At 31.8% G+C, this 12,647-nt stretch overlaps 1 protein-coding gene across 3 annotated transcripts in view; it reads right to left on the reverse strand.

Annotated features, from left to right (window-relative positions):
- Positions 1 to 1,614: 1,614 nt before the first annotated feature.
- Positions 1,615 to 12,647, reverse strand: part of LOC149792098 (MAM and LDL-receptor class A domain-containing protein 1-like) — a 32,600-nt gene continuing 21,567 nt past the window's right edge. For all 3 annotated transcript variants that reach the window (XM_089970618.1, XM_089970616.1, XM_089970617.1), the window contains exons 5-9: positions 11,234 to 11,365; positions 10,268 to 10,612; positions 7,250 to 7,414; positions 3,673 to 3,751; positions 1,615 to 2,452 (exon numbers count right to left, since the gene is read on the reverse strand). In XM_089970618.1, coding sequence (XP_089826744.1) covers positions 2,272 to 2,452; positions 3,673 to 3,751; positions 7,250 to 7,414; positions 10,268 to 10,612; positions 11,234 to 11,365 — 902 coding nt within the window. In that variant the 3' untranslated portion in view covers positions 1,615 to 2,271. The remainder of the gene's footprint in view (positions 2,453 to 3,672; positions 3,752 to 7,249; positions 7,415 to 10,267; positions 10,613 to 11,233; positions 11,366 to 12,647) is intronic.

Below are 12,647 nucleotides of genomic sequence, written 5' to 3' on the forward strand. Positions count from 1 at the left end.
TGGTTAAGCTTCACAAAACTTTTTTTTTCTTCTTTTCTGTTACTTAATTGTGTGACCATAGATTGGTAACACTAGCTAACTTATATGTCTCCTCCTCCCCCACCCTCCCAACAATTTCTGCTATGTACTTTATTATCATATATTTCTTTATTGTTCCATTTGAAAATATTTGATTAGAACTATCTAAAAGATCTTTTGCAATTTAATCAGAAAAAGCATTTAATTCAGTTGAATGACTAATCCATAATACGGATCGTTGCATAGAAAAGTACGAGAAAAGTCATCTAACAATAATTGTCCAAACAACATCAGTTGACAGAATATTTACAAATTCATCCAATGTGCACGGTTTCAAGATAATAGACCTTTCTAATCAAAAGCATAAATAGTGTGTATGTTGTTGAGTTAGTTGTTTCAATATTGCACACCTAGGGAGATTACATAAATTCTCTGTTGGCAAAAGTCTGTGAGGCTGATTTACGCCATTCAAAATTATGTCAGGCCAATTTACGGCAGGACTCTAAAGATTTAGTCACGTTCCTTATGCTTTTGTTGGCTTTGTAATTTTCTTTTATACAACCTTAACTGCGTCCAATAAAATTGTATAAGCATTTTGTCTCAGTACATAATGAAACAGTCGTAGCAATCAAAGCGCATTCTCTTTAATTTCTTCCCAATGTTTGCAGCGTTACGTTACACCAAGCTCAGACGTAATGCCATGTAGATGACGGCGTAACGTAATAATCATATATCAATCCACATTAGATCAATATTTAGCAATAAATATATCATTTTACAGCAACAATGTAAGCTATAATTCTTCTACAAAATCAATCCTTTTCTGGTATTCTTCTTAGTCTATTGAACCAAAAGTATCAAATGATAATTAAAATCAATGAAATGTCTTTATTGTCAATCCAAATCTTTGAAAAATTCACTTTTTATATCAACAAGAAAACATTGTACACGACCAAATACATTCAAGACTATATCAAAAATATGTATTACAGAAATATTGAAATCTACATATATATGCCATAAGCAATGACTATGTAAAATCGGCAAGAACTATTGGTTAAACTCTTCTTATAATAGTGCCTTTGTTAACGAAGTGAAATCAGTATACATTAACAAGATTTTAAGCATGCCAGAATATTTCTTGGAGTGAGTGGGACATTTTTGGTTAATGTTGTTGGACAAAAATAACAATACACCGTAAATCAATAAAAAGTAAAAGAAATAACAAAGCAATCCTATGTTACATGCCGCGAAGACCTTTGTAATACAAAAAAGCAAGTAACATCCATTTCCACATTTTAATTTTTCAACTACAAATATAACAAAAGAGGGCAAAACAGTGTATACATGTCCTCCCTAAAATATGATCATATCTTTTCTCACGTTAGTATTTATCATCAAACCTGTTAATAGCGTGACGTAATGGTAGCTGTAAGAGTAATAAGCGCATGATTCACTCCATGACGTCATCATGTTTGTTGATAATGTAATATACTGGTAGCAGTACCAATATTTTATAGCATAATTATAGAGATCGGATCAGTAACTCATTTCTCATGAAACATAATGTTTATATATATATATATATATATATATATATATATATATATATATATATATATATATATATATATATATATATATATATATATATATATAATGACATTAAGTTCTTCTTTAGTTTGGCATATAAACTACAAATGTTTCCATTCAAAAGAGACGAAGGCACTTTTAAGCTTAGAACAAGAGATGAATCGCAGCATCTTCTTACCCCTAGTGCTGCTAAACAGGGGACTACCTGGTCTTCACAAAATCAAATAGCCACGCACCAATAGTGCATATATTTTGCCAGTGTGAAATTAAATACATGATAATAAAATGAAAGCAAACATATTTTGTTCTTAATTATGGTACATAGATTGAAGTATGTTCAATTTATAATGAAGACAATGTGAATCCATTTAGAAGGCAGTGAGTAAATCTCAAAATATTGAATACTCTGATTTTTTATACACCTCCAGTGGACTGGTCCATGGCTGCAAAATAATTATTGGTCCGATAATATAATATGTGCAGGAACGGTTTGCATCGTTACATAAAACATATTATCCCAATCAATCATCAAAATGTTTCGTCAGTAATCATATGTACTATATGAATGATATTAATTCTCATCCTTCAACATTAGTCTGCATCAAGAAAGAAGACTCAAACACTTGTGCGTTTCTTGCGAAAGGGATGCCTATTTGTTGCCTAGGAAACGTAATCATATTCGTTATCATTATTGCTCCTTATATTGTGTGGGTAAGGAATATTAGGGTTTTGTGTAGTGCTAGGATTGGAACTATAAACTACGTGCAAGTAGTCCTCTGTATTTCCTCCGTATTCAAGCCTGGCATTTGCAGCATTTCTTTCTTCAGAGCATTGATTTCTCCTGAAAAAATGTATATATATATATATATATATATATATATATATATATATATATATATATATATATATATATATATATATATATATATATATATATATATATATATATATATATATATATATATATATACATATATATAGATATACATATATATAAATATATATATATATATATATATATATATATATATATATATATATATATATATATATATATATATATATATATATATATATATATATATATATATATATATATATATATATATATATATATATATATATATATATATATATACTGGTTGATTGTCTTGCGTCATTAACTTTTGTCCAACACAACGATGAACAATCAGTTATTTTTAGTTCTTTGATATGTACTTTTTCTCTCTCCTTTGAAAATAACTGGCATCAAATTAAATTCTTATGTCAGAATCATTGTATAATTTCTTTTATTAACACAACCCGTTTGTGTCTGTATGAATAATATTCGCTGCATATGACCCTTTTTACATTTTTTATTACGATTATATTGACATCGACTGTTTTTAAACTGTAAAAGGTGGAAGTGTTAGAAACTAAAAACGATACCAATGTTAATTTCGTTTTCATAGAGATATTATCATGTGTTACACTATGTGCAAGCAGTTGAGAAGAGAAACAGTGGTGGACAGGAAAACAATGTAATCAGAGATATTCTTTATCGTGACAATTCTTCGCATGATTAATATCGTCATTAAGGTAAACTCATGGCGAGTGGGCATGACCTTTGCAATGTAAATTTCTCTTTTGCAAATGATCTTGCCTTTACAAAGAATGCACTTAACATATACAATTGGAGACTGGCACCAAAATAATATTCCTATCTAAAAAAAATAGTAAATTGTTTGGATTCATGAATATAAAAGTTGAGTTGAGTCTGTAATATTGGAAACCTGACAATAAATCTGACAAGAACTGCACAGAAGGTTGTGTATACAAAATAGCATGAGCATAAAAGCATACAAATGTATCGTAGCACTGAATCTACGGTGAATCTGCATAGTCATTGACCTTATATAGGTCCTTCACCACTGCAACTCCGATTGTACCGTCTAGGAACATGTTGTGCGTATAACACACTCCCCACGCTTTCCACAAAAAAGCATGAAAACAAGAGACGGTACTCTAATTCTCTCTCTCTCTCTCTCTCTCTCTCTCTCTCTCTCTCTCTCTCTCTCTTACCTCAATATCCAAACTTTTGCAAATAGGACAACAGCTACTAACAAAATGGCCCCGGCTACTGACCCAATTATAACACATTCTGAAAATAATTACAAAACCTTGAAACACTTTTGTCTAGAGCAATTACGCTTAATACTTGAATCAGCAAGCTCACGACTTGAATAAGCAATCTTAAGACTTGAATCAGCAAGCTCACGAATTGAATAAGCAATCTTAAGACTTGAATCAGCAAGCTCACGACTTGAATAAGCAATCTTAAGACTTCAATCAGCAAACTTAATATTCTTTCGTGCTGTGATGTTACCAATTCAACGTGTTATACTTCCATATTGTCAGACTGTAGATTTTAAATTGTATGTTGAGATTTTGGGCACTGCATACCAATAAGACAATTTCTAATTACAATTATGAGCTTAACGAAGCACAATACATAGAACGATCAAGAAACATAACAACATTGAATTTTTGTATGATAATGAGTTTGTATAATGTGATAGAATTAAAACAACAAACAAACAAAACACAGCGGATATGAAAATGAAGGAGTTAAACATACATAATATGTGGATTTGCTTTGATCTATAAAAGCAACAGATGATAAATGGATTATATACAAAATGTTCCACAAGTAAATAAAATAATACACAAAAATTTTATTATGGGAATATAGTTTAGGCAATGTCCCATCGGGCTAGTAAATGGCATTACAAATAAAACTGAAAAGTGATAACATTTAAAAATATGAAGGTCATTCTAATTTTGTTCTTTCTTACAGAAAATATATCCCAATTGTACATTTTATTTGTTGTTGGAAAGTGTAAATCGTGTAACAATAAAACGCGAACGTAACAATACCATGGGATCAATTCCAGTTACATTTCTCTAGCTAACACATTTTTTAAATAAGAGGCAGACTTTGTTCACCCATTTTATTAAGACATTAGGTTGATGCATATATGTGGATTCTATAACATTTCGTTATGCATGATAAACATCTTGTGTAAATATTATCTTAATGTATCGTATAGTACCATGTGCAGGTATCGTCATGTTACTGTATTGTATAATACCCTGTGTACATATTTTCCTGATACTGTATAATGCAATAATAATAATAATGTGCAGATACTCTCTTATCAACGTATAGTACAATACCATGTGTAAATATTGTCAAGTTAGTGTATTGTTATGTATAATTAATTTAATTATTTGTCTGTTTTCATTTTTTTCTTCCATTACATGCTATTGTAAAATATTGGTGACTTGATTTGATACTGTCCAGAACAAAGTTCAGTTCTAACTGATGTTTTTTTTATTTATTTATTTATTTTCGACGTAATTAACTTATAAATGAAACATTGTGTATAGTTATTGCTCTTGTATCACAATCAGTGACAGTTTTGGTAAACAACGTTTTTTACTTTTCTCATTCTCAGAGTAAGAATCATTAAGCTGAGTCAAAATCACAGCTCATCGACTGGATATTTATCATGTATCAAACTTCCATTTCTTCTGGAAGGTTGAAGTCTTGACCCCCATCCGGGAATCTGTTTGGGTTGTAGTTAGTTTTATAGCTGATGTTACGATAAGAATTCTAGCAGCTAGTAGAAGTGCGTTAACACTTGAGACGTCAAGTTGTTTTATATTGTGTCCAGTTTGGCCTGTGGTTTTATTTTCTTCAAATTATTGAAATTCAATTGATTCTTTTCCCTGGAAATACATATGTGCTCTCATCATTCTTGGACAAAGGCATTACTTGGAAATTATACAGAATTCAAAAACTGGAATAACATTTTCTCTGATTCAACAAGATACTGTTGACACATAAGTACAACGCTTACTATTACAGACGTTATCGCCTTCCACCTTAGATTTGATAGGGATTTGAACTCTGATTCACTTAGAACTTTTCATTGATAGGACTTGCGTTTTTTAATTCTTGGATTTTTTTTCCTGATTTAATTCGCAATACCGTGAGTTCCTTATTTTATTTTTCACTTAGTATTTTATGGAAATAAATTATTTGTTTAATTTTACAAAACGCGTTTTCTTCACTCTTTTCTATTATTTATATCATGAGCATAGACTCTAACAGTATAATATAATACCATGTGCAAATATTGTCCCCCCCCAATATATAGTCTAACACCATGTGTAAATATTAACATGTTACGGTATTGTACAATACCATGTGTAGATATTTTCCTGTTACTCTATAGCAGAACACAGTTTGCAATTATTGTCATGTTACTGTATAGTATACTAGTCGCCAGTTCATGATGTCATAGTCGCAGGAAAAAAGACCATTTGGGTAATATTTAGTCCTGTGGTCTGGGCATATTAACAGTCAATGTTTATGAAGTACCCCTTCTAGCACACATGACACAAACAATTGCATTTCAAACTTATTCTAAATTTACATTCTAAATTTACATTCTAACAAAGATACATATCAGTTCATTAATTGGATGCTCTAAATCATAAACCTGAACTTCCTTAACCAAAGATTGCATAAATGTAGAAGTTAAAGAGAGGAGAAAGAAAGATAATTAACTATAATAATATACTCAGCTCCAGTAAACTAATAAATACTCAAAAAGACAAGTATTTTAAATAAAATTAGCACTTTGTAGAGCTTTACAGTTACTGTTGATACTACAGTGTTCGTTGATTATTTAATAAGGAACGTGTCCAATACATCTAACCTCTCTTTACCTCTGGCCCATGAGTTGTGTCCAATAGTCGATGTTTGACTTCCAATGGTAGTCGTGTGTGAGTCTACATATAATATTGCTGTTTTGAACAAAACTCGCTGTAGATATTGTCCTGCCAGTCTATAGCATAATTCCATGTGTAGATATCGACACGCTACTCTATATTATAAAATACATAAATGAGACATATGTAATGCTGCTGTGTAGTATACTACAATGAGTAAACTGTGTGTGTATTTTTTGGATTTTTGAACGTAAGTTTAAAAAATTGTCAGTCATATCGCTATGATTTCTGCACTGTGCAGTTTATAATGCTATCTAGCGCTGGGGCATCATGACGCAGACACGTAGCATCATGTCCATCTCAGTCACGTTATCCTGACATATGACAGACCAGTCCTAACATTAACCTCTTAATGCTGAGCACCTAGCAAGGCAGCTGCTATTACCATTTGCATAAGTCTTGGTATCACTCGGCCGGAGATCGACGCTCTAACCACTCAGGCCACCGCAGCTATCGAACTCTGATGACTGGGTATTATAAAATTCCATGTGTATAAAGTATCCCTTCTCATGCATATGACAATTAGTTTTCAGACTTGTTCTAAATTTACATTCTAACAATGAAACATATCTTTGACCAAATAATTTGCATAAATGTAGCAAACGAAAGAGCGCAGAGAGAAAGACTATTAACTATGAGAATAATATACACTCGGGTCCAAAAGGCTAATAAATAATCCACAATGCAAATATTTTAAATGAAGTTAGCTCTTTTGTGAAGCTGTACAGTTGCTGTTGATACTACAGCGTCGTTCAATATTTATTGAAGAACTTCTCCAATCTGTGTAACCTCTCCTCACCTGTGGCTATTGAGTTGTGTCCAATAGTCCTTGTTTGATTTCCATAGGTAGTCGCGTCTGAGTTTATAACACTGATTTCAATCAGCGTGGTTGTGTTTAGCTTTTTCTCTTTCCCATCAATGTCGACAAAGAACTCCGTCAAATCCCTTGTGGTTGATGTGGCCCCTGTATCAATTTCCAAACCAGTAGAGGAAATACATAAATCAAGGTAAATTAGTAACCACTTTTGTGTGTATGTAGGTATATGTTTATGTTAAACAAAAGTTACCATTTTATAGCAAACCTACAAGGAGAAAAGAGCAAATGTTTTTTGATTGATCTGAAAAGCTTTGTCATGCACGTGATATAATTATCATCGTTCACAGTCAAACGCCATTTTCTTTTTTTAAAAATGAATTAAACTTTATGAAGTGGATTAAAAAAACATTACAACTATCTTCTCGGATGGTCAGTTTCGATAAAATAAGTTTTAGAAAGTGTGTCAATCAAACAAAAAAGGTCATATAGCATTTTGTCTTATTATAGCGAAAACAGAATCCACTCGTAATCATTAATCAACGCTGCGCTATAGAATGGATGTCTTAAGGCTTATTTATGATTGACTAGAAATAATAGCGATGATTCAGAGGAACAATATAAAGCAGGAATCGTTCTCTTCGTACGTTCTTAATACAACAGACAGATTAGAGAGAACAAGTATCTCCATAGAATCGCGCTGACATTCATTGCACTACATGTAAATAACGTCACACAAGAACAGACAGCTGTAGAACACTCAAGGAATATTTACGGTACTTTCTGGACGTTCTCTCCGCTATTGATGTTTCGTCTCTTTAACGATCCTAAGGTTGTCACAACCGTGTGTGAAACTTTCTTGCGATATTTGTAAAGAAATAAACACACGGATTCAGCCAAATATTTAAATAATTTTTAAATATTACTACAAATTTGGGCTTATGTTTAATTTTCATGCATCGGAAAGAGTACAAACTCTTTCATTAACCTCTGCTGCCAAGTTTGTGTTCTGAGGAACATAACGGTTAGCCGATCCCAAACCAATCTCTGAATTTGACTCGCAACAGAAGAGCATTGTAAGTGGAACATCTTTAGAATTAGTTTGACACCATTCCTCGATTACAATGCATATTTGATAAATAAAATGATTATAAATACAATCACTTAAATTCGTATTAAACTGGTGTAATTAAATTGTTAACATTTTGTTCCTGTCTGGACATTGCTAATTTTTTTCCTAATTGCCATCAGTAAAGTGACCAAATGGTCAGTAAACCTATAATCAAATTAATAACGTGCAGCGAGGGCATCTTTCTTCAGCGAAAGATGCAAGTAACCGAACAAAGGTCATAACTCTCGTACCTCCCCCCGCCCCAGCTAACGTGCTATAAAAATATAAAGAAGAGACTTCATTCATTTAAATCATTTAAAGACTTTATATTTATGTATATAGGTAGATGCTGCTGGTATTCCTTTTTCTTTAGAGCTATCAGATGGTATACCAACTGAGAGGATCCAGTGGCATTTCTGACTGGTTTAGTTTCATTTAGTCTTACGGTATCAATCGTCTAGTAACTGTAACTAATTCAGTAAGTAAAATGTCTTTGTACTTAAACACGTTGATTGTGACAATCAAATTAACTTCCTTATCTGGCTATATGTATTAACTTGTTTATAAATCTGATGAGAAAGGTAATTGTGTGTAATGGTAGTATTTACATTAATTATTTCATTAACATCCTCCACTTTTAAATTGCCAAAGGTAATCTGCCTTAATTACGTTCTTTTTCTTTCTTTAGGAATATTCATACAGTGGGTACTTTAAAAATCTTAGTAGCGTTTTCATGATGATTGGACAAATTAAAAATGAAATGTTTGAATTTGTATAAAGCCGTATGTATATAAATCATTATTTTACATGGAAGTAATTGTCTTGGACATTGGCTAACCAAATTTAACACTTACCAACTGATTCCTTTTTGCGAGTGAAGGAAATATTCCTTTAATAATAATAACTTGGTGCATTATGTCAACTGTTTTCAACCTTTAATTGAGAAATCTTGACGCTGAAGTTTGGAATTATTTTTGAATAATTCTTACAATAAGTTAAAATAACTGCCATGACGCGCTGTTGTGGATGTAGACCAAATCTGTCATAAGTAAAACATTTTTGTCTATTTTGTTTCGTCTGGGATGCACAAACATTATTTGCATCGTTTTTTCTATTAATTATTTCCAAAGATTTTTTTTAATGACCGATTTCAGAATCATTATCTTTCCTCTACCTAGGTACATAGAACATTAAACAAAAAAGTATAAGCGTGTAGGACAAAATTATTTCTTAAACTGAAACCGAAAATATATAATAAAGAGCTAAAAGCGTCAAGGATGGCACTTATTTTTACTGATAAAAGCTACAGGTGGAACTACGTTACAAGAAATTCAGAATATATGGCAACTCACGTTGGTTTTTCCGTTTTGTTTAAATAAACTGTTTTTCGAGTCACCGTCTACTTGTGTACACGGTCTTTGTTAGTCAAGAACATTTACAATAACCCGCTGTTACTTTTATGTTAATAAGCAGTTATGCAGTGCAATAAAAAAGGCCCAATCACAAATTTTTTAATTAATCGGTATTTATGATTCACTGGGTTTGTTAATCCTCTTTCTCGTAATAAGTATCACACTGTATGCACGTTCTTATAAGCAAATGAATAGGAAGAAGTAAAAGGAAGCAATAGCAGATATTTGCAGAGGGCATTTGAACGTAATGAATGGAAGGTTCACACAATTACAAATACTGGCCTACCATGAAGTACGTTTTGTTTTGATGTCAGATCTTATATATATATATATATATATATATATATATATATATATATATATATATATATATATATATATATATATATATATATATATATATATATATATATATATATATATATATATATATATATATATATGCGTGTGTGTGTGTGTGTGTGTGTGTGTGTGTGTTACCGTTGCAATTTCCATTGATCAGTGAAATATCGTCTAAAGCTATATCACCATGACCACCATTTCCTCTGATTGCCTCAAATTCAACTCTTACGTTTGGACCAACGTCTACGTCTACAGCTGCTGATGTCCATTTATTGCCCTGGTCTCCAGTTTTAAACCACACCGGAGTTGTTGAATTGTCATTTCTTTTAGTGTACAGATTTAGTTTCCCCATGTGTTCTCCATACATATGATACCAGAATGAAACACAGGATGGCCCTGGGCGATAAAGTCCTGCATGATGTAGAATGGCATTGTCGCTCTCATTCCCTAATGATGCGTCGATGTGCATGTAGTAATCGTCTGCTGCAACAAGGGAAGAAATTATAGCAAAGTATTAAAACAACCATTTTAATGCTTGTCTCAAATTCAGATCGGCTGGTAATAAGTAACCAAAATACCTATAAAATAAAAATAATTTATTCATATTGGCAACAACCTTAAACTTCTTCAGATATTTTTGCGGCGAAATTTCATCTCTATAACTCAGATTTTCAAATCACAGAATGTGCTCATTTTTGCATCCTTATAAATTCATAGAAGATGCGGCATTTCTCAGATTTCCTCAGGTCTTGTCACACAATTCTTGGTCAAGAAATCAATCAGAAAAAAAAGATTTGGTTTAGTCCATCTCTGTTTCCGCCAGCTGAACATCTACAATTAAAAGTGTCAAACATTCAACAATAAATCATCAATCTGGAAACAGGAGTTCAGCTTGTATGATAATTGAACGTAATTGGAGGCCTACTGCATTTGCTTTACCCGACGATAAGGGCAGCTTAGCTTACATAATCAAAGTAAAGTATGAGCTACCGTTTTCCATTTCTTTCAGGTTCACCTTAACAGACATATGAAAAACAATACATTATTATTTCTCACAATGAAGTAAAACAGGTATCACATTTTATATAGTATAATAAAACCTACCATTCCCGTTTGTATGGCCACCCTGCGGGCCAGTTTTCTTGGAGGATGCAGCTCCTGATGTGCGATTCCAACGAAAACCATCAGATTGCCTTTGCATCCAGTTGCAGTACCCAACGTCAAAGTTACATATATCTGGAATTAACGACAGAAAATTTTGACACATGTGTATTAAATTTTATTACATTGGAATAGAAGAGTCATGACCATAGCTTAATTTAAAAGAGCGAAGAAATGTTTAGCGAGTTCAATCAACCTATATTTATACTACATAAAACTAAAAAGAACACCAGACCACTTCTTAGCCACTACATCAAAAACACACACAAAATAATACCAACCACCTTTTCAAACACTATATATGCACAATAACTAGCAGACCACTTTCTTAAATACTGCATAAACAAATGTCTACGATCTCAACTACTGTAAAAATAATAAACTACATCATGTTACTTCGTCAAAAACTGCATATAAACAAGACAAAAAACACACTGTTATTAATATTTAATTTATATTGTTTGCCTGTTAGATTTTTCATTTTATTTATTTCATTATATGTATGGATAGTGTGTTATGTATATTTGATTAAATTTATATTTGATTTAATTTAATTGTTTGTTTGTTAGTTTTAAAAACATTTGTTTCATTACACGCTATAGTAATGTAATTTTATTTAATGGATTTGACATTTTCCAGAAATGCATTTTCCAGAAATTCAGTTCTATTTGACCTGACTGTTTTTTTGTAAACAACTAAGAATATCAACTTTGTATCTAATGCTGACCTAGTTCTTGACCTTGATTCAGAAATCAGTGAGTTGAAGTAATCCACTTTTTTATAATTCTTTTTTTATTATTATTTCCCAGAGTAAAAATCATTCATTTTAGTCAAGGGCATACTGGGAGTACGTGATGTTGGTCATGTAAACAGCTTCTATTTTGTTCAAGAGCCATGATCATCTGACCCTCACACGGAAATCTGTTTTGCATCTTAAATTAGTGTATGACCTTTTTCTATTGAGAATTTAGTCAGTTGGGCTCAAAACCATTTACACTTAAAGGTATTTTGGTTGTGACCATTTTGAGTTGAAATTCTATTTTATGGAATTATTAATTCTTTCCCTTGGAAATATTTAAGTGCTCATACATAATTCTTGGACAAAGATATTTATTTTAATTTTATTCGGAATTCAAACCTGAATGATTACTTTCTGTTGTTCAACAAGGAATTGTTGACACATCAGGACAACACTGACAATTGCATACGTCATCGTCCTCCATCTTGGACTTTTATTCAGGACTCCAACACAAATTCATCTAGGACTTTTATTTCTAGGACTTCTATTTTTTAATTCTTGGATTATTTTGGATTTGATTCGATGAACGGTAAGTTCTTTTTCTCATTGTTACCTTGT

The sequence above is a fragment of the Sinohyriopsis cumingii genome, chromosome 9 (assembly GCF_028554795.1).
Source record: "Sinohyriopsis cumingii isolate HCF-2022 chromosome 9, ASM2855479v2, whole genome shotgun sequence".
Lineage (NCBI taxonomy): Eukaryota > Metazoa > Mollusca > Bivalvia > Unionida > Unionidae > Sinohyriopsis > Sinohyriopsis cumingii.